The 23,391-nt window shown below is 43.6% G+C and overlaps 1 protein-coding gene across 4 annotated transcripts; it reads left to right on the top strand.

The window, feature by feature from the left end:
- Window positions 1–266: 266 nt before the first annotated feature.
- On the top strand, window positions 267–23,328 carry LOC310776718 (uncharacterized protein). Of its 4 annotated transcripts, XM_083636878.1 has the most exons (11): window positions 267–315; window positions 6,970–7,094; window positions 9,670–9,785; window positions 10,046–10,208; window positions 10,711–10,808; window positions 12,086–12,305; window positions 15,107–15,213; window positions 16,796–16,907; window positions 17,481–17,682; window positions 22,057–22,389; window positions 22,716–23,328. In XM_083636878.1, exons 5-11 carry the CDS (start codon window positions 10,770–10,772, stop codon window positions 22,843–22,845), a joined length of 1,143 nt encoding a protein of 380 aa, XP_083493004.1. In that variant the 5' UTR covers window positions 267–315; window positions 6,970–7,094; window positions 9,670–9,785; window positions 10,046–10,208; window positions 10,711–10,769; the 3' UTR covers window positions 22,846–23,328. The 4 variants fall into 4 exon arrangements, with proteins under 4 accessions (XP_083493004.1, XP_083493001.1, XP_083493003.1 ...); XM_083636875.1 differs by lacking the exon at window positions 10,046–10,208; XM_083636877.1 differs by lacking the exon at window positions 10,046–10,208 and having other exon boundaries at window positions 273–315; window positions 6,976–7,094.
- The last annotated feature ends 63 nt before the right edge of the window (window positions 23,329–23,391 follow it).

Below are 23,391 nucleotides of genomic sequence, written 5' to 3'. Positions count from 1 at the left end.
TGTCTATATATACATATATATTGATATAGATAGATAGATCGATAGATATGTCTGGATATAGATATATATATGTCTATATATATATACACAGTATATATACTTCTCCAGCGTGTGTGCGCGCGCGTGTGTGGTGTTTTGGTCATGGGAACAAAGATAGTGAACAAGGTGCTGAGTCTGACATAACCTGTTTTGTGAAAGGGGAGGACTTTCTTGAATCTTCTCTGGTGAGGTGTGTACAGGATACTCAGCGCAAGGACACGAGGTTTGAGCCACCAAGGACACGGAGCTTTTGACTTTAAAAAGGCACATCACCCGGTGAGTATCTGAGTGGTCAGTTTAGTTATATATACATTATATATATATATATACTGTATATATATATATATATATATATATATATATATATATATATATATATATATATATATATATATATGTATATATATACTGTGTGTATATATATACACACAGACATACATATATATGCATACACGTGCCCGCGTACGCACACACAGAAACACACACACACACACACACACACACACACACACACACATATATATATTTCTTATATTTATAAATAAAATAGAACTTTATTTTATATATATATATATATACACACACACACACACACACACACACACACACACACACACACACACACACACAGTGGGATCCACTATGATCAACTGCTTATTGATCAAAAAGGTTGGTCCTGAACCATTGCTATGCAGATGTTGTTTAAATAATGTGCTTATAGCAGAGATGGGGACTTGGACTTAAGTCGCTCACACAGTGACTTGAGACTTGTCCTCAAATACTTGAGATTTGACTTGGACTATTTTTATTTTTGTGTGTGCATTAACTTTAAGGAAATGTCTACTACTGTACTAATGATGTCAACGAATCAATGTTGATACTGTATGCTAATAAAGGAGTGAGGATAATATAGTACATGCTTTAAATTCTTTCGTTTTTTAGCTATGTTCTCTCTCGCTCGCTCTCTCTCTACACACACACACACACACACACACACACCCACACACACACACACACACACACACACACACACAGACCTATAATGATGAACGATCACCAGGAAAGGAGGACGCCCTCATCTACAAATGAAGCGTCCCTTTTCTCTCAATATTTCTTCCCCCGCCACTCTGCTGTGCCCAGAGATGGGCGAAAATACATCAAAAAGTATTTTGATACAAATTACAAATACTTGCTCAAAACATGTATCACAATACAAATACAAAATACTCGTCTGAAAAATGTATTTGAAATACAAATACGTATTTTGAAAATACATGAAAATACATTTTATAAAGACTGATAAAGAATGGCAACAATTAGTCAATTTATCGATTCATTGCCAAATATTACATAACTTTCCTATTTTGATTATCTATTAATCATTTTGAGCCATTTCTTTAAGGAAAAATGTCCTAATTCTCTGATTCCAGCTTCTCAAATGAGAAATGTTCTGGTTTATTTACATGGTAAATCATCTCTTTTGTCCTCTGTGGCAGTATTCTCCTTTGTGTACCCTCTAACACACTACAGTTCTTCCATTTCAGTTGTTTTTCAGCACAACTTATTTCTCCTTCACTTCAGCTGTTAATTGCCTTCTGTGAGGGCTTTTGAGTTACAGGTAGCATTTCTACATGTTACAGTAACCTCATGTTTTGGAGCTTTGTCCATGTTTAGCCATAGATATGAGATCTGTTATGAATGGTATGTTATGATAGTAGGTCCCCTATTAACAACTTCACATCCACCATGTCAGTAAATTGTCACATAATATAGTCTTTATTTAACACGCTGCACACATAGAAATACAGCAACATTATTTATTCCACCACAAAAGGTTACTTTTCAGGAACATGTAACCATGGTGCCGCAGTATGGCATTCATGGTGAGGGGAACTTAATCCTGTGGCTAATGTATGGAAACAGGGAGGCTGTCAGCTTTGTAACAGTATATTTATTTATCCATTTTGTAGAGCTGAGTTGGGCACAGAGGTGTTTTTTTAATATTAGTTGTGTCTCTCTCAGTAGCGTAGCCAGACTTGGCTCATTGGGTGTGCCACAGAAAGCCAGGGTGTGCCGGAGGGCGGACCATTTGGTGGCGGCCGCGAGGCCGCCGGCAATTTTTTTTTGGGTCTTTTCAAACCAGATTTAGAGGAATATTTGTGTGTTGTTTGCTCCTTTTCGCACTCATTATTAGCAGGTAGAAGCAGTCAATTAAATTGTATTTTTTGGCAACATGTAAAACCACTTTGTTTAGTATCTCAAAAAAGTCTCACCTACTTTTTCCAATGAGTGTTCTAGTCGGGAAAGAACTCAAATTTGGTTGGCATGTTCGTCTACTGCAGAGAGATCTGTAGCGTCAGTGTCCTCTGGCCCCAAACCTCCGGTGTGTTGTTGGCTGCGTTCCCCGCTGTTAACGTCATTGTTTCGGCTGCATCATCTTCTTCATCATCCTCTGTCTGTTCTCCACTGTACACAGTGGTGTAGTCTACCTTTTTTCAGAGGGTATACTGTGACTCTTCAGTACTAGTCAGACTTCCTGTTCTGTTTGAGTGAGACTTCCTGTCCATTTCAACAGTGGATAAATGGTTACAGACCAGTCGCTCAAACACCTTCATGACAGTTAAATCAACAGGCTTGTAATCATTCAGGCATCAGGCTGTAGCATTAGACTTCTACTCTATCAGCCTGGTGTAATGTGGCACTCTGTCGGGTTCATCACAGCTTTAATCAGAGGGTCAGGGGGACTCATGGTTCTGCACCCCGCTAAAGCTCAGAACCAAACATCCTTTTGTTATTGTTGTTTTGCTTTGTTTTGTTTTGTTGAATTAGCGTTGTTGTGTCTCTCTAATATGAGACACTGGTTTGCATGCAGTAAACCGTTTCATTTGCAGATAGGGCAGTGTTTGCCTTAGCATGCAATATCTAATCATCACATTTAGTACTTTATCTCTGGGGGGATTTCCACCAACATGACGCTTCAGTACTAGGTTCCCACCCTCTTCCTCTGATTTGTGGTTGAGATTGTTCTGCGGGTAAGCCAATCAGAGGCGGAGTATAAGTGACATCTCACATGATGTCTTTTTTATTCCACAGTTTAACCCTGTGTCAATGTTTAAAATGTGTCCATTTGAGAATAAAATGAAATAAAAAATGTATTTTATTTGTTTAAACTACACAAAATACAAGATCTGAAAGTATTTTGATAGAAATTACATCTTGTTTTTCTCGGTCCAGCCAAATACAAATTACAAAATACACAAATGTATTTGAAATACATTGTTGAGGCAGGCTTACAGCCCTATACTGTAAGCCACCGAGGTGCTTGATTACCGGGTTGAGTTGTGGCTGACTCGCTAGCTGTGCTGATGTTAATACGATACCGTGATGTTTGTGTGCTGATGAAGGGTCCAGAAAGCTCATTATAGTGCGGAAACCAGTCCATTTATTCCAATGTGAACAACAATCCATTCAGTACGAAAGCAAATGTAGCACAAACAATAAACTAACCTTACCGGCACGAAAGCACGCAGTGCGGTAAAAACCGTTCGCCCTTCCAGGTTCAAACACCTAACGACACCCAGTGGAAAGAGCATTAAATAGCTTACCTGAGCCCAGGTAGTCGTCACAGCGACGCCCCCTGGACACATATAATATTACACTCAATAATCATACAAGAAATACAAACCATGTCCCATTTGGCGCCTACATACATATTTGAAATACATGTATTTCAAATACTGCCCATCTCTGGCTGTGCCTCATGTCTGCATGTCTCCACTCTGCTGTGCCTCATGTCTGCACGTCTCCACTCTGCTGTGCCTCATATCTGCATGTCTCCACTCTGCTGTGCCTCATGTCTGCATGTCTCCACTCTGCTGTGCCTCATGTCTGCATGTCTCCACTCTGCTGTGCCTCATCATGTCTGCACGTCTCCACTCTGCTGTGCCTCATGTCTGCATGTCTCCACTCTGCTGTGCCTCATGTCTGCATGTCTCCACTCTGCTGTGCCTCATCATGTCTGCACGTCTCCACTCTGCTGTGCCTCATGTCTGCATGTCTCCACTCTGCCTCATGTCTGCATGTCTCCACTCTGCTGTGCCTCATGTCTGCATGTCTCCACTCTGCTGTGCCTCATCATGTCTGCACGTCTCCACTCTGCTGTGCCTCATGTCTGCATGTCTCCACTCTGCTGTGCCTCATGTCTGCATGTCTCCACTCTGCTGTGCCTCATGTCTGCACGTCTCCACTCTGCTGTGCCTCATCATGTCTGCACGTCTCCACTCTGCTGTGCCTCATGTCTGCATGTCTCCACTCTGCTGTGCCTCATGTCTGCATGTCTCCACTCTGCTGTGCCTCATGTCTGCACATCTCCACTCTGCTGTGCCTCATGTCTGCATGTCTCCACTCTGCTGTGCCTCATGTCTGCACGTCTCCACTCTGCTGTGCCTCATGTCTGCATGTCTCCACTCTGCTGTGCCTCATGTCTGCATATCTCCACTCTGCTGTGCCTCATGTCTGCACGTCTCCACTCTGCTGTGCCTCATGTCTGCACATCTCCACTCTGCTGTGCCTCATCATGTCTGCACGTCTCCACTCTGCTGTGCCTCATGTCTGCACGTCTCCACTCTGCTGTGCCTCATGTCTGCACGTCTCCCCACAACAGCTCTGCAAATGAGAATTAATGTTGTTTCCACTGGCTTTGGGGCGGCTGTGACTCAGGAGGTAGAGCGGGTCGTCCACTAATCAGAAGGTCGGTGGCTCGATCCCCGGCTCTTCCAGTCCGCATGTCCAGTCTGCATGTCGAAGTGTCCTTGGGGAAGACACTGAACCACTACTAACTGTAAATTTGCGTACTGCAACTGCAGGACGGAGTCCAGCACACATTTCCCTAAGGGGACAATACAGGTACTGTATATCTTATCTTATCTGATTATCACCCTGCGTGGCAGCTGGCCACCTTCGGTGTGTGAATGTAGGCAAATTGTAAAGCGCTTTGGATAAAAGTAAGTATAAATGCAGTCCATTTACCATTTAGCACTTATATCCAAAGGATGTGGCTTATCAGGGGGAAACACAAATACATCTATTTCAACTTTTTACTATGTAAACATTTAAATGTAAAGATAGGGCTATGCGTGCAATAACGTACTAATACTCAGCTTACTCTGTAACATGTAGCTTTCATTAGCCTCTCAGGCTAGCTCTGGACCTGACGACAATGCTTCCTACTACCCACCGTGTGCACGTTGTTATGTCAACTATCAACAACAACAACTACTACTACTACTACTACTAAGTACAAGACATAAAGACCGAAATAAGCTACGTTGTTACTGTGTCTGTCGGAGACACGGCCTAACGTTAACATTTAATGAGCCGAATATCAGCCTGCGCTCAGCTATGTATACAGGAAGTAGACCGGATATTCTTCTTCTTCTTCTCTGGAGTTGAATAAACCGGATATTCAGGTGGGTTGTGACCGTTTGTTCTTGTTGTCAAGATAAAACCGTCATGTAAGGTCCTAGATTGAGCCAAGCCACCAACCAACCCCCCCTCCCCCCCCCCCAGTTTCTCTCACTGAGGGATTTCCAAACCAGTTGTACCGTAACTAACGGACGCTGTGCGGGGAAAAGGAAAGTGTTTCATGTTGTGTGATTTTCTGCAAAATGTGTCATACTAGGAAGAGAGCCAAGGCCTCTGTGCGTATGTGTTGACGTGCACGAAGTGAAGCATGCAGACGTGCATACAGTATGTGTACAATACAAACTGTGATCCTGACAGACGAGGAACTTGTTACTGAAAAATAAATACATGAGATGAGTCACTGTTCTGATCCTCGCTGGAAGGCACACATTTCCTCTTTGCTTTGTTTTCTTATGCAGCTGAGCATGGCTGGCGGCTCAAATGACAAAAGCATGACACAAAAACCAGCTCAGAGGAAGTGAGTACCCAATAGAGTACATCATTCCATACGTTTTATATAGTATAGCCATCATTTTGAATGTTTTGGTGGCATCTTGGCACGCTGAACTGCCAACTCCGTCACATACTGTACACCGCGTGCGACTTCACCACCAGAGACTGTAGGGTTGTAGCTGGCCTGGTAAACCAGCCGGTCACATGACCTCACATTAGCCTGGTAAACCAGCCGGTCACATGACCTCACATTAGCCTGGTAAACCAGCCGGTCACATGACCTCACATTTCATTTCGTTCTGCTGGACCGTCTGGCCTCAAGCTTTCACCCAGTGTATCGCAGTGGGCGGAAGTTGGGTGGGTGTAGCCTACTTGCCTTGACAGACAACTCCTTTAGCCAATCAGCATTGGATCCAGTGAAACCCAAATCCACTCGGGAGAATGGCAAAAACACATTTTCTGCCGAGAAACTCCGCTGTTGCATACTCCTGTACTTGCTTAATTGTTGTTATTGAGTCTATTTCTACAATAACTGCACTTTATGGCTGTTTAAACTCGATGAACGTTGACATTACTCCTCGATGCGGACAGGCGAGGAGGCGGCCATTATTGCTTTGCTAGTGGCGTTCCTGATTGGCCAACTTGCGCTGTCAATCACAGGGCACTGAGCGCAGTCGCTGATTGGCTCGTCCACTTTCTGCTAAAGCCCTCCCAGGGCTTGAGGCCAGATGGTCCCTTCCACACAGATTCATTTAACACCACCAAACTTTCATCTTATCCCATGTAGGGACATTCAGGTGGTAAAAACATGAAACATGATAAGACATGAAACAGTCTCAAAATACAGGTATAAAATGCAGCTATGCAGTAATACAATACAATAATCCCCCATTCTTTCCTAACTCTCTTGCTCTCTCTCTCTTCCTCTGTCTGTCTGTCTGTCTGTCTGTCTGTCTGTCTGTCTGTCTGTCTGTCTGTCTGTCTGTCTGTCTGTCTCTGAATCTGAACTGAAAGCAATAGAAACCAGCCATTATGTGTTTGAAGCTGACTAAACTAAGGAGCATCAGACGGTTGATGTCCCTGGGTGGAGTCATCATCACCATCCTCGCCCTGCCCCTGGTGCTGCTCTGGATCTACAGGTTGGTGGAATCAATGAAGAGATAGATCACAGCTTCATGCTGGAACATGCCAAGTGTCAAAATGGTTCCATTTTCTTCTTCATCCTCTTCTTTGTGAGGAACCTCACTCTGCCAACAAAGATTATTTCAGTTTGGCTTGTTACCTTATTTGGATAGTCTGCCTATTTATACAATTCAACAGCTTATTAGTTGACGGCGTCAATGAGAGGTGATCCTTGTTGCACTACCGTGTGCATCAAGTGGGGGAACAGGACAATTTGTAGAAGCAGAAGACTCCAGCACACTGACTTCACTTCAGCAAATCCATAAAACACCACCACCACTTGAGCAAAACTTTTATCCAATAACAAATATGTTTCGGTCAACCGACCTTCCTCTGGTATCGACCTTCATCTGGTATCTCCAGATACCAGATCAAGTGACCTTCACCTGGTATCTCCAGAGGTATCTCCTTGTGCAGTGTAATACTGCATTATATTGTTTTGTATTTTCTGTATGTTGCAGGGACCCCAGGGAGAATAGTCTGAATAGTCAGACTAATGGGGATCCATAATAAACAATAAACAATAAACGATACCAGATGAAGTGACCTTCATCTGGTGTCTCCAGATACCAGTATCTCCAGATACCAGATGAAGGCACGCACACACACACCCACGCAAGAGCGCTGTGCGCGTACACGCACGTGCGCACACACGCAGGTAAGCGCACGCACGCACGCACACACACACACACACACACACACACACACACACACACACACACAAGAGCGCTGTGCGCGTACATGCACGTGCGCACACACGCAGGTAAGCGCACGCACGCACACACGCACGCACGCACACACACACACACACACACACACACACACACACACACACACACACACACAAGAGCGCTGTGCGCGTACATGCACGTGCGCACACACGCAGGTAAGCGTTCATCAGACAAGAACTGTCTGATGAATGTTGGGAGGAGGCAGTAGTTAGAGTAAACTCCTCATCCTCATGTTCTCGTTCTTCACAGGGTTCACTACACAAACGCTAAGCTTAGCAGGCTGTTCCCTGATACGAATGACACCTGTGATCGATGCGGCTTTTCTCCAGCTGACCATACTCATATGTTTTTCCTTTGTCCAAAGTTGTCTGATTTCTGGTCATGTTTTTTTAGAACGTTAAGTGAAGCCCTTAATATTACACTGAACCCATGTCCGTTTATTTCCATTTTTGGGGTGCCCTCTACATTAGCTACCCAGCAAACATCATCTTGACCGCGACGTCACCAGACGATATAATTGTGGTTTGGCATCTACCCAGAAAGTCTGACTTAGACTGTCCCTTCAAAACAATAAATATTGATCTCATATTGCTATGAAAACACCACATGTAGGTGTCTTTTGTGTTTTTGTTGAATAAAATGACATTTGATTGACAATTTACCTGTTGTGTGATCAGATAGTCACAGTGTGACGTGCCCTCCACGTGCAATGATGACTATTATTGAACGCCCTTTTCTTTTTTTAAATATGAAAACACGTTTATGTCATATAAGTACCCATAGCAAGTGTCTGTTATTGTATTCATCACAAGCTTCCTGAATCCTGTGGTGTATTGTCCCATTAGACTTGCCGTAACTGAACGCAGTGTTCCGGGTCTTGGAAGTTGTGCTGTATGGTGCTGTCTGCTAAATAAATGGTCAAGCCACGTTGGTTACATTATCGTAAATGATATAAAATATATACCTGTCTCATCGCTGGTTGGAATCATGAAACAGAATTAGCGAGGCAGCCTAACCTAGCCAAGTTCCAGTAGCGACCGTCATGTCAAAAGCCAAGTTTCCAATGTTAAGGAATCTATATATGACACAATTCACATAGTATTTCTAACAGATTCTGTAGCCTAATGGTTAAGATACACGTTGTGGGGAAGTAGACGAATTACGTCGCTACGATTTCCATTCCAGATCTATTTTTAGACCCTGACTAGATGTAGTGGTTTGACGTACAGCACACAGTCGTTATACGTGAAAATGTTTGCTGGGTAATCTCTCTAAAACTGAATCTGATGTTGTCGCTTTTGCCTCACTCATAGCCCGTAGACGGATTCTGTTGCATTGGAAAAGTCAAAACCCCGCCTCCCTCTACATCCTGGCTCCTCCCTCTACATCCTGGCTCCTCCCTCTACATCCTGGCTCCTCCCTCTACATCCTGGATATTCAAATTTGGGATATTCACCCTGTGAACGGGGTTTGTGGTGAACTCAGGCTAGGCACAGTGGCCAGTGGGGCAGAGCATGTGCTCTTTGCCTATCTCTCCTCTGTTCTCCTCTCACTGTCACAATATTCAAAAACAGAACTCCAAAATATTTTTCAGACAATAAAACCACAATAAATAAATAGAAGACTGATAGAAACAATACAAATCTATTGGAGACTTTGCAAAATACAAAAACTCTCCTCTCCTCTCCTCTCCTCTCCTCTCCTCTCCTCTCCTCTCCTCTCCTCTCCTCTCCTCTCCTCTCCTCTCCTCCTCTCCTCCTCTCCTCTCTCCTCATGTTGTGTTGTGTTTGTTTTGGGTCAGAAACGACGAAAGGATCATCGCTTTCCGACTTGACAAGATGACCCAGTTCCAGAGCCAGTACTCCCCATCAACAGTCCAACACACACCACCAACAAGAAGTAGCCCAGGAGGACAAGGTGAGCGTCTCCAAACAGGGTTACAATTACAATTTCCCCATTTGGCAGACACTTTTATCCAAAGCGATGTACACATGAGATGTTCATACAAAACAGGCAAGTCAGGAGAGAACAACGAGGAAGAGCTTCTGCTCAAACAGCTGCTATGAGGCAATGCACGGCAGATAAAGATGTATTCTTCTTATTTTTTGTTACACATGCAATCAGGTGAGGTGTTCACTAAAAAGCCAGCTGGTTATTTAGCCTTTTCCAATCTGCAGATCAAATGGAGTTTGGTAACTCCTTCCACCACAGAAGAGAAGGGTCTGGCTAGAGACAAAATACCTTGTTGTGATGTCAGCACCATGCATCGTTCCTTGGCACAGCGCTCTCTACGTAGACCTGGATGAGGAAGTTCAGGGAGTTTTGGTTGCTGCTTTGTAGGTGAGCATCAAGGACTTGAACTTGATGTGGGCAGAACTGGAAACGTTGGAAACTGGAGCCGCACCGCACTGCAGCCTGTGCGGAGCACTGTCAGGAAATGAGACCTGTATTTACTACAGTGACAGCAGGCATAAACAGGACAGTCTTTGCACTGCACACTTGACAGATCTGATTTCACAATGGGAGACTGATTGAGTACGATGCTGCTGAGACAGTTGTGCATATGAGTTTCAACAATGGGGAGTCAATCAGTCAGTTATAGGGACAAACATTAACAGCAAAAAGGTCAGATAGGTGGGCTCCCCTCTCCCGACTACTTGCTAATTACCGTGTACTTATAACAAATTCCTACTTTGTACAATGAAGCTAAACTCAGATATGTATCTAATCTATCACAAGCATGTCTAAATGAACTTATTTTTCTTTCACTCTTTTCTCATCTCATATCTTTTTATCTCCTCTGGTCTCTTCTCCACTCACCCATTGTTCTTCATCCATGCAGAAGATCCACCTGGACAAAAGCTGCCTCTAGTGGCAGTCAAAGGGACGCACACCCTGCTGATGTCCGCTTACCTGGAGCATCGCACAAACAAACGCGAGGTCAGTGAAGAAGAGAGGGGACGTTAGGGAGCAAGGCACTAACATTTATACTTCTATTCTTTGTGTATGTAACCAGGGCACTAAGGCCCGGGCAGAAGGTATCTACCAGACTACGCCACTCTGGGAGTTTCACCCAGAGAATATACCACACCAAAGTTAAGAGAATATCCAACATCAGGTTTGATAAAGAAAAGGGAGCAGAGACACGTAGTATAGAGACAGTCCGCATGTCTGGGAATGCCCACAAAATGTTAAACGGCTGGCGTGCGAGTGGGGTAAAACCACCCATATATCTCATGGGCTGACTCACCAAAAGACGGTGCTGCGGCTCAAAACTACCGTACATGTTTGGGGGTTCTAGAGCAGAACACAAGACGTCTGCTCAGATGTGCATTTACTGCGGTGGTTAAATCCCCGATCGTGTCTGCCTGGGCTGGGCTATCAGCTAAATTCTAACTTTGCTGAATGGATAGAACGGGGGAATTTACCCCACCCTGACCCCGCCCCCAGCAGGCTGAGCCAGCTAACCCAGCGTCTATTGTGGGCATTCCTAGAGCCTGTATGGGCGTTCCCAGACATGCGGACTGTCGCATGTCTGGGAACGCCCACAAAATGTTAAACGGCTGCCCCACCCTGACCACGCCCCCCAGCCAGGCTGAGCCAGCTAAACCGTAAAAATGTTTGTCTCGTCTATGACGAGACGTGGCCTCAACCTATAACATTTTATTTTTAGTTCAGGGCAATTATTTTAATTACTTGTAGTGAAGAAGCTGCAAGATAAAAATCAGGTTAAAATATTTCTTTATTCCAACAATTGATTTAAAATGGATGAATTACAAAATAGTATAGGAAGAAATGTTAAAATGTCATCAAACAGACCCCGTTACCAGTAGGCTACAGCAGGAGGGTGCCAGTGGAGTCCACAGGAGGAGGGATTGAGTGAGGGGAAGGGGGGGGGGGTTCAGATGGTTTCTCCACCACCAGTTAACAGAGAGGCACACCAAACTGCTTGTGTAACGGCGTTGTGTAGGTAAACCGCCGACCTTCGGCTTGAGAGTCCGACATGTTAACCGCAACACCAAGAGAGCTAGCTCCCTTGGCGGAGCTGATTAACATGCCTTTATACTGGGGAGTGAGTTTAACCAATCCACTCGCTACCACTCGGGACTCGCGAGGAATCCGCGCTGATTCACCTCGGTTACACTTGCTTCCACACTCCAAGACACAAACCTATAGAAATCAAATAAATTGCCATTTTTGTCTTCTTCATCCTCCAGGTCCATGTTATCGCTTTGGTTTTGAGGAGTGAGAAAGTGACCTATCGCTGCCTCCTCCGTTGCCAGGGGCAACAGCACACCGCAGCAGGTGATCCCACCACCCACTGGGACCACTTTGGCTTTGCGTACGGGACAGCGACCATCATGTGTCCTCTCCCCTCGGACTGCAAGAGACCTTCTCATATCGCTGTGACCTCTGCTGCTGCAGCTGACTCTGAAGGTGTGTGACAGATTGGAGGTTGGCCTGAAAAATGTTTTCAGAAACAAATCCTATTGTTACTTTAGTCAAAATTAACTCAAGTACAAGTCAAATTACTAGTCCAGGAAAATAGTAAGAGTAAAAAAGTAGCCTACACTATTTAAAAGTACACAATTAATTTGTGTTAATTAAAAATATATATATTATAATTATTTACCCTAACTCGTGCAGTGCCCGTTCCCCCATGCACCCCCCCCCCCCCCCCCCCCCCCGCACACACTGCACTCTGTCAGGTCCCCCTAAGCGCAAGTTTGAAGTCGATCCGACAAACGGTTCTCGAGATACGCGAAGGACAGACATACAGACAGTCCTGGAATAAGTCCAAATTGCATGAAATGCGCCACCGCACTCCATCGGGGTCCGAGCAGCGGACTCCCCAAGTTTGAAGTCACAATCGGACAAATGTTTCTCGAGATAAACTGCTTTTTGTGTTGCCAGCAGGTGGCACTATGTCAAATTGCAAGAAATTCAGCGCCGCACTAATTTGAATTCCCAGGAGCAGACTCCCCAAGTTTGAAGTCAATCGGATGAACGGTTCTCAAGATAAACCACTTTTTGTGTTGCCAGTAGGTGGCGCTGTGCCAAATTGCACAAAATTCGGCACTGCTCTATTTCAGGTTCCCAGCAGCACACTTACCAAGTTTGAAGTCGATCAGATGAATGGCTATTGAGATAAACCACTTGTGTTGCCAGTAGGTGGCGCTATGCCAAATTACACAGAATTCAGCTCCCTGCACTCCGTTGAGTCCCCCTAAGCGCACTCCCTGAGTTTTAAGTTTTAAGTCGATCAGATGAATGGCTATGGAGATAAAGCGCTTTTTGTCTTCCAGTAGGTGGCGCTATGCCAAATCAGCTCCCTGCACCTCCTTGAGTCCCCCTAAGCGCACTCCTCGAGTTTGAAGTCGATCGGACGAACGGTTCTCAAGATAAACCACTTTTTGTGTGGCCAATAGGTGGCGCTGTGCCGCATTACACGAAATTTGGCACTGCACTGTGTCGAGTTCCCCTCAGCACACTCCCCAAAGCTGAAGTCGATCTGACGAATGGTTCTTGAGATAAACCACATTTTCTATGTTGCTAGTAGGTGGCGCTATGCCGAATTGCACAAAAACAGGGCACTGCACTGCACAATAGGGCACACTCCCAAAGTTTGAAGTCGATCCGACCAACGGTTCTCGATGGCATGCAGCAGATGATGCAGGCCAGGTTTTGCTCTGTTTTTCAGCCAAGGACCCCTTAAAATAACACCCCGCCCCCCATTAAATCTCAGGGACTCGATGTTGACTTAGTTAACGACCCTGTTCACTCAACGACTGTACTCACAGCAGGGTTGACACTTAGCCCACATCAGCCAGGGCTTGAAGGAGCACACGCTTGATTGAACACAAATGTATTAATATCGAACGTGTTTCGCTCGGGTCGCCATCAGCGCACCCCCCGAGTTTGAAGTCGATCCGACCAACGGTTCTCGAGATACGCGAAGGACAGACAGAGAGACAGAGAGAGAGAGAGACAGACAGACGCTCCTGCAATTATACAGTGATTCCCAAACTGTGGGCTGAGGGCCACTAGTGGGCCATGGCGGTCACGAATCGACGAGAGTCACGTGTCAGAGTGCATCATGTCGTTCACGTGTCAGAGTGCATCATGTCATTAGTCTATTGTTGTTATAATGTGAGACATTGTAGGTGTACAGTAATGCCTAATCCCTTGTTCACAACTGCATGTTTCTCCAACACCATTTAGACTGCGTTTACATGGACATGAGTATCAACCAGTGGCTCAGTTCAGTAAAGGCCAAGGTATGGCAAGGTCCGCGGTGGGGGGGTGGGTTGGGGTTGTAAATCTTCTTGCTTGAAGATTTTTTGTGAAATCAGTTGTGCAATAGTCAATTTTCATGAGTTGTTTCTATGCAATTAATTTATATGACATAATGTCAACCTTATAAGGTTAACTAAGGAGACAACTTCAGTAAACATATTTTCTTTATTCCAGTCACTGTAAAACTAACATAAGTGCATTTTATGAATGCTGAACAAATTACTGATTACTATTACTGATCCATAACATTAATTCTAACAGGATGAAATCAAATGGCTACAATTATACTCCCCTTAAATGCCATTCACTTATTAACAGGTTTCCACAAACATTATTAGCTATGCGTGATTTCTATTCGCACATAGACTGCTGCGTAGGCGGGCACAGGGCGTGGTTATTGCGAATAGAAATTACGCATTAGCTACTGGTAATTTATAACTCACGTTTTACTAGCGAGGCTTTTATTGTGAAAATCCACACTTCCTGTTGCAGTTAACTATCCTAGCTTAACCTCGATATAAACGCAGGCATAATAATCACTTCGGGAGGCTTGCTTGCTCCATCATAAAACATCATTCCACACAATACCAACAACAGGTAATGAATAATATAACATAAGAACATGTTCAGGACTCGACATTACATATTTAACCGACGTGCTGCGTCGGGGGCTGTCAGGTGAGGACAGGAGGATCATTAATTAGCGTACATGAACTGGCTATTATTAGCGCATTTGGGAGCGATTTTTTTTTGGGGGGCCATAAGCCAAGGTATGGCGCCTGCCATATCTTGCCATACTGAATTGACGCCCTTGGTATCAACTGAGTGAGGGACAATTCCTGCCCACTCGGGATAACCAAACAAATAAGTTTTTAATTAAATTTTAATTTTAAAGTAATTAGCATTACTTCTGGCTCTTTACTTTGGTGTCTCTGATAAAGGCGAGGTGTTTTTGGAGGTGTTGAACCAGGAGGCAAGGAGGGACTCCTTCCCACACAACTTCACCGTCTGCTTCTCCACCATGTACAACTTCAACAATGTTCTGCAGGTACGTCACAGAACACTGATTTCTTCTCACTCTGACCCATGTATTTCTATGATTGCTGCAGTATTGTGCTTATTAGGGCTCAGGCAGCCTCTTGTATTTGTCAATATTAATATTAATATTAATATTATTATTATTATTATTATTCCTAGGAAATCTTCCCATGCATGAAAATAAACCAAACTTCACACATAGGTCCAGTCCCATGCCAAACTTCCTCAACAGGAATGGTGGGCCAATAATCACAAACCATCTAAATTCTGAAATTTTGAAAATTCATAACAAATCAATCAATTCACACATGCTACAGCTTTGCAAGTTTCACCAAAATGCAGGCCCAAGTGAGCAGAAATGTTCAGATACGTCAAACTGGCAGGAATTATGAATAGAAGTCCACTGTTTTTTTTTTACAAAAACTGTAAAACTAATTAAAATTATCTCCTCCCACAATTTCTGGTTCAATCGACACCAAACTTTTGCATTTGCATCATCAGATTGCCCTTTGCATGTTGGGAAAGTCCCGGAATTTAAATGCTTTTTATGGTCAAATATATTTATTTATTTATACTTTTTTTTTTTCAAATGACAAAGTCAGTGCATTTTCTAATTACATTTGCAGCCAGAAAAAAGTGCACCCCCGCATTATCTAATAATCTGCATGATATGTAATACATTTATTACAAAATGCACCAAACGTTATTACCTATTGCATTCAGGCGATTTATTACATATTGCGCATGTTATTACATAATGCGTTGTTATTACATATTGAAAGTGACATTTTATTACATTTTGAGATTTTATTACATAATGTGCAGTTATTACATAATGCATCATTACAGTTGGTTAAGTCATAGTGTGAAGCCTCCTCTGATTTTTGTACTACTTCTCAAGTAGCTCAATGAGATCACAACTTGCCATTGGTTGTAAAGGTGAGATCACAACTTGTCATTGGTTGTAAAGGTTATAACTCTGAACCCGGAGGGATGCAGAATAAACGTGCTTATGCCTACTCAGGAATTGTACTGAGTGGGTTATAAACACATTATCTCAAAGATATTTCAAGGTTTCATGATGTTTTTGGTCTGGAAAGTTCACCGCGCAGCTGCTATAATTGTGCTTATTATACGAACAAGTTCTATACGCCTTTTATATGCAAATTCCAGTACAGTAAATTTTGGGGCCGGACAGCTATCTTCAATACAAGAAAGAAAGAAAGAAAGAAAGAAAGAAAGAAAGAAAGAAAGAAAGAAAGAAAGAAAGAAAACACAACCCGGATTATGTATTGGGGTGTCCCATGGCCATGGAACCGTCCAACTCTGTTGACGACTGAATGGCGTTGTAAGAAAAACATCACCCAGGATTAGCTGCACCACCAAGACTTAGAACCTGAAACCGTTCAATAGTTGATTGATCTAATGCCAGTGCATCATGGCTCTTACTTGCTATTGGTTGTGGCAATAAGGGACTTGAATGTATTTGACTGCTCAAGAGCAACAATAAAATGCTTATGACTGTGCTAAATGCCTGGAATGCCTGTAACAAAGGTGTGACAGTGATTAACCATGAAAAGTGACCCTTTTAGCTGGTCCAGAGTCTGGAAATGCTGAAGATCCTGGGAGTGAGCAGAGTGGTCGTCTATAAGACCAGCTGCAGCCCAGACACACAGAGGCTACTGGACTACTACACAAGCACAGGTGGAGTATAGCGTGTGCTTTAACTCATTCATGACCATGAGACCAAAGACTATTCTATATTTAGAGAGACATATGTCTGTGGTCATTGTGTGTGTGTGTGTTGTAATGACTGCTGCTTTGTTTCACTGTGTGTGTGTGTGCGTGTGTGTGTGTGTGTGTGTGTGTGTGTGTGTGTGTGTGTGTGTGTGTGTGTAATGACTGCTGCTTTGCTTCACTGTTGGCTCATAAATGTACAGTGGCATCCAACCGCTGAGATCTATCAGCGAACAGCTAATTTGATACATTGATTAATTTGACATTTCAGGTTGGGTTCATCTCTGTTTAGAGAGTGGTGCCCCAAGGTATCGTTAACCTCGTCAATCATTTAAAAAAGTGTCATATTAAAAATTTCACAAGTTATTCAATATTATATGCTAATATCCATTGCTGGCCCTACTGATCCCCGAACAATCTCAAAGTAAAAAAACAAAACCATAGTATTTTCTGAACATTGAAAGCTAAAAATTCCTCAGTTGGGTAAGTGTGTGTTACTAAATAATTATAACAATTTGATTGTTCCACTTTCCCTCCCAGGCCTTTTGGAGGTGATTCCCTGGTCTATATCCAAACTTCTGAATGTATCTCACAGTTGGAAGCCTGAATACAGTCCTGGCGACCTCCACTACTACGGCCAGATCCCTGTTCTCAATGACTGTGCCTACAGATACATGTACCAGACCAAATACTTGGCCCTGCATGACATCGATGAGCTCATACTGCCCCAGTCAGTGGACAGGTAGTGTTCTCTACTTCAGAGTTTTGTTCCAAAATAAGACACCATTTATAAAACTGTACCTTTAACTTTTCAAGTTGATTGCTGACTAGAATATTGTTCCAAACCCTGAAGATAAGATATCGGCTATCTAAAAAGCTGTTGTAGAATCTTTACTTTGTATACCTACCGTAACCAAATGGGTCATTATCAAGATGATAGCCGCTATCTCACACTACAGGTATTTTTACTGTATTGGAGAGACAGTTGACGGTCGGAGAGACGGCACCCGGTACGGGATGGGTTTAGCACCCCAGCCTGGCTCTCTCGTGAGGGAGAAATCCACAAACGCTACGGATTAGCCTCCCGAAAATCTGTGTAAACATCGGCGCGGCCTGGGGTCCTTCAGGCTAGAGCGAGGTGCTCGTCGCAGGCGAATGACGTGCAGCGCACAGGCCTTCTTGAGGCATCCTCTCTGCCCATGGTACGCCATCATGGTACGGCATGGTAGGATTGCCTTCTTTACCAGGGAGGGTCTGGTGCAGTGGCGTGCCTGACCAAGTTGGTGCCCTAGGCAAGATTTTTGCTGGTATAAACAAGACAGCCAAATCCAACAATTTCGAAAATCCCATTTCTTGCCACTAGGGGGTGCTGCAGCACCCTCAGCACCCACCTTCCAGCTCCCTTCCCCCACTCTGGGAAAAAGCTCCGAGCAGGTAGAAGGGGGCGCGGCCGTGCAGGGGGTGGGGTGGTATGGATTAGGGACCATGGTGAAAGTGCTGCAGCCCAGGCAGCCAGAAAGGCAGAATTAGAAAAATGATTTCACTATTATTTAAAGACTTAAGACGTTGTGCTGCTTATTTTTTGTCTACTATTGTAAAATAATAGTAGGCCTATTATCATGAAAAAGTATTTGTATAAAAAAAAAAAAAAAAAAAAAAAAATTACCCTCTCTGTAAGTAAGTAAGTAAGTAAATAATTTATTTCGGTCAATTTTTCAGTTTCACATGAATGCATTACAGTAATAATGTGCGTTTACATATAGGAGACCGAAAAGGTGTAGGCTGAAGCCGCAGCTTATAAATGCCTACCCTTTTTTACATTTTATTACATCAAAATTCAAAAACAAAAAATAAGATAGTTGCAAGTATCAGTTGACAGCGAGAAGGAAAGTTTTCAATAGATCTTAGAAATAATAATAATAATAATGATAGCCCCTAACGGCTCAAGCGCCCTTAGCATTTGCCTAGTTCGCCTAATGGACGGCACGCCACTGGTCTGGTGAGACGAAGGAGGAGCACGCCCGGGAAAACCACAGGGCCTAAGCCTCCATGCACCGAAGGGTCTTTCAATACTGCGGTGTAGCACTAGCTCTATTGCAGCGGATTGGGTGTGATCAGCCCTTCCGCGGGCAACGTTGCAGACAGAGTAGGAAGAGGCTGATCCGTAGCGGCTGCTTCCGGGACGCGGGTCGGGGTCATCGGCCTCGGCTGGGTCTACTGGGCGAGGGTGTATGATGTTGAGAGACCCCGAAACACCTTACGACCCCAGCTAACATCACTGATGACGCGTCCCAGGCTAGCGCATGCCGAAGTATGTATTTTGAATTGTAATAGTGCGAGTGTTTCTCAAAATGAAGAGCACATTTCCCATAAACCTTGTGGTTTCCTGTCACATAGAAGATGTTGCCCTGGAAAAACAGTGCCTCTTCCCTATTTTGTGCCACAAAGCAATCTCCTTTTGTGCTTTAAAACAATCCAGCAGATTTATTTCCTGCTGGCTCAAAATGTCAAATGAGACAGAGAAAGAGAAAAGATTTCAAGGATAAGCCTGGTGTTTTTTTAATGCATTTCTTACCATCCACAAATCAGATGAAAATAACAAAATCAGCAATATTTTTGAACAAGTCTCTTCCATCGCGCATGTAGCCAGTGCAAAAAAAAAAAAAGCCGACTGTAAACCCATTTTCAATCTCAGTAAAGTCGTTCCGTAGCAGTGAAAAAAGATTCCCGGAGTAATGAAGAACTTGTTCATCTGCGTTTGTGGCTCAGGAGGTAGAGCGGGTGTACACTCATCAGAAGGTCGGTGGTTCGATACTCAGTTCCACCAGTCTGCATGTGTGAATGTTGGAATCACCAAATGCCTACGATATTATCATAATACATATCCACAATACAATACTATTGTGATTTTTTTAAATGGCTAATTATGTCCCCAAAGGAAAAAAATTGGTCAAAATCTGTTTTATCTAATGAGATCAAGTTTCCAGTCTGCTCATCTCACTTCAATCATTTCTACTGCACAGATAGAGCATTAAATGAGAATTTCGGTTTTTTACACCACGGTCCTCATTTCCAGCTTAAAATATGATGTTTTCTACCCCCAAATACTTTTGGGTTCATTCGGATCCCCACAGAAGATTTGTCGCACCGAGTACACTCCTCACAGGCTAGAACGGGAGCCTGCGGGGCATGCTGCACGCGCTCTGTAAATGCCACTTTTTCTGTCACATCGCGGTAAATTATGGTTGTAAATATAATTATTTAGCTAATAGCTAGAAGCTAAGCTAACAACAACACAACACTCAACGTTGATCTGCCCCGGATGGGGTTACAGTGGTTATCTTCCCCCTTCTGTGGTTTCTCTGAAGAAGTGTGGTTTCACAGAAGGGGAAGATAATCACTGTAACCCCATCCGGGGCAGATCAGAGTTGAGTCGCTCGGTGATGTTGTTAGCTTAGCTTTTAGCTTGGCATTATTATAGATATCTGATGTCAAGATTATGGACGTTTCAATTCCATTACCGCTCGTGGAATCATGCCACATATCGTCAACAACAAACAGCAGCGGGAGATGTGATCTATCTATGTGATGGACACCCGGACAGCAAACGGAGTGGGCTGTCGGGACTCCCAGCAGACGATGCTTAGTTAGATATCGATTTCATGTTCTCATAATTATATTTACAACCATAATGAACCGCGATGTAACAGAAAAAGTGACATTTACAGAGCGCAGGCACCTTGCCCCGTATGCTCTCGTTATAGCCTGTTTGAGGAGACTACTCAGAGCTCAAAATCTTCCGTGGGCATCCGAATGAAGCCAAACATATTTCACATTCACTGCCAACAGTTTTTTTTTTTACTGTAGGTAGCTTCTGCCAATGTTTTTTTTGAGGATTCTGGCTCATCTTTCAAGATCCGAGGATTATTTTCTGCTAGGAATTTGTCGACACAATATATCTCAAAAGAACTAATAGAATGTGTGCTTTCTCTGTCTAAAAGAGTTAGTTTGTAGAGTTAGTAGTTATGTAGGCATTAGCAGTTGAATACAGCATGGTTTCAGCGTCTGAGAAGAAAAGCTGAGAAAAATGCATTTTTGTGAAATTCGATAGAACAGTCACTTTAACTATTTATTTTTGGCATCAGTGAGACATCCGACATCTAAACAATAGTTCTTTGAACAGTAATTTCCTCCATAACAGCACCCTCACCCCCCTCTCCTCCAAACTCCTCCCTCCGTGGGTGTGTCTCTGGTGGCTTTGCAGCGTTTGTCACAAGCGAGTCTCTCCTGCCTGTCTGTGCTGCCTGGCTGCTGGCGGCCGCTCTTTGGGCGAGTCTGGATGGGGCTCGTTTTTCGGTTGTGAGCTCAGCTGGAATGAAGCTGCGTGCGATTCTGGGCTTTCTGCCAGTGTTTCAAAGTGTGTTGCACCCATAATCTATTATGCAAATTTGCAATCCCCCACCGCCAGCTCCCAGCGCGAAAGCGAAAGCGTTTTCGCCAATCCATTTTCATGGGAATGGCTTCCTCACGCTGCTGTTTTTGCTTGGCTTCGTCTAGTCTGGAGAGCACTGTCGCCACTTAGTGGGTCGGTAAAATAGATTATACACATTCAATACCTCCCATATTTTTATAGGAGATGTAAAAGGGTTTGATCCACGTCCCACCGTCAAAAAAAAAAAAAAAGTTTTTTGACGAGATATCTCGTCCACGGCAGTCAACCGTTGGTTTCTGCTTGACGAGATATCTCGTCCACGGCAGTGAACGTGTTAAGCTGGAAATGAGGACCGTGGTGTAAAAAACCTAAATTCTCCTTTAAAGACACACGATATATTGCCACACAAAATATTGCGATACTATGCTGTATCGATTTTCCCCCACCCCTAATGAATCTGTGGGTGTATATGGCATGTGTTGTAGATATAAAAGGCTGTGTAGAGATCAGAGATAAGCTGTGAAAAAGAGGGAGGTTTTCGATGGTATCGGCAAAGTCGGAAACTAATGTTAGTAGAGAAAATGCATTGCTGATATTGTTATTTTCATAGGATTTGGTGACAGTATCAAATGCCTTAAAAAAACACCAGACCTTTAATTAAGAAAAAAAACATTATTTTGCCAGCTGGGGGGAGCTGCTCCCTCTGCTGGAGCAGAAACACGGTGTTGACGTGGGCTACATGTTTGAGAACTTCGTCTTTCCCAACACCGTCAAGCTGCCTCCTCCCACCTCCAACACCCCTCAGCACCCACAGAGCAGCTGCTGGTCCAGCTGGCCCGGTGTCTCCGGAGTGAACATCCTGGCACACCTGTACCGTGAACCCACTATAATGACCCACAACTTCAAGATCATCGTCAACCCCAGAGCTGTGTTCACCCTCTCCGTCCACGGAGCGCTGAACTCACAAAAGGGCACTCTTCGGGTCAACACCGACGTAGCACGCATGTACCATACAAGGCAGGTTGTCCTATTCCAATCATATGAGGTGCATACCGTAAAACTTCAATTAAAAGTCCAGTCCCATATGGACGCAGGGTCTGGCTACATATTTTGGTAAATAAACGCCAGGGCTATTAATTTAAGTTTTACGGTAACTGTATTATGGTGTGTGTGGGAATGACAGGTGTTATGTATGTATATATGTATGTACTCTATGCATGCACAAAGATTTATGAATCAGGGAAAATTACTGTGATTTTGCATCCCGTTATTCTGTTACCTTAGAGTTTTATGAATTCATCCTTTACTGTTAAGTAACTGTTGTACTTTTGCTTCCTCTCCAGAGCTCCATTCTTGGTACCTCAAAATGAGCTGACAGTAGACAAGCTGGTTTATGATGGCCGGCTGTTGACCTACTGCAGCCGCCTCATCCTCGCTGTCAACAGAGTGCTCAAGGAGACCAGACTCCTATGATAACACACAATATCGTGTGTGTGTGTGTGTGTGTGTGTGTGTGTGTGTGTGTGTGTGTGTGTGTGTGTGTGTGTGTGTCTTCTTTAGGTCACAGCAGTGGAACAAATCGGAGATCAGGGTTTTGGATTTTTGGATTTACTTTTGGTCTGATGTACTGTATAAAGGATTGCACTAATCTAGGCAGCTAGGAAAAGACAAAACTTTTCCAAGTTAATATAACTTAAAAAAAATATTGAATTATAGAAAAAATTCTAAGGTCGCCTAAAAGCAAAACTGAGAAACCGTTTCACCTTGTGAGTTGTTGAAGCTAAAAGGGGACTTGAATGAGGGGTATCACTTTGCTTTTTCAGCCATTTTATATAGTATTTATACATTATAAAGACTTGAACGTGAAGTTTGATTTGAACAGACGACAAAGATCTCTGTGTGATCAGTTACGATCGGGAACTCTTCCCTTAGCACTAGAACAGGGATGGGCAAAAATTTTTTTCCAGAGGGCCATACTGACATACATCAAACACGTGAAGGGCCACACATCGGAGATCA

The sequence above is a fragment of the Poromitra crassiceps genome, assembly GCF_964638095.1.
Source record: "Poromitra crassiceps genome assembly, chromosome: 5".
NCBI classification, from domain to species: domain Eukaryota; kingdom Metazoa; phylum Chordata; class Actinopteri; order Beryciformes; family Melamphaidae; genus Poromitra; species Poromitra crassiceps.
This window is presented reverse-complemented; position numbering and strand designations above follow the sequence as displayed.

Excerpts from the sequence above, each read along its gene's own strand:
- LOC310776718 (XM_083636875.1), top strand. The coding sequence starts at position 6,988 with ATGTGTTTGAAGCTGACTAAACTAAGGAGCATCAGACGGTTGATGTCC. Across the intron at positions 10,809-12,085 it reads ATCGCACAAACAAACGCGAG|GTCCATGTTATCGCTTTGGT; the intron begins GTCAGTGAAGAA and ends TTCATCCTCCAG. Across the intron at positions 12,306-15,106 it reads TGCTGCAGCTGACTCTGAAG|GCGAGGTGTTTTTGGAGGTG; the intron begins GTGTGTGACAGA and ends TCTCTGATAAAG.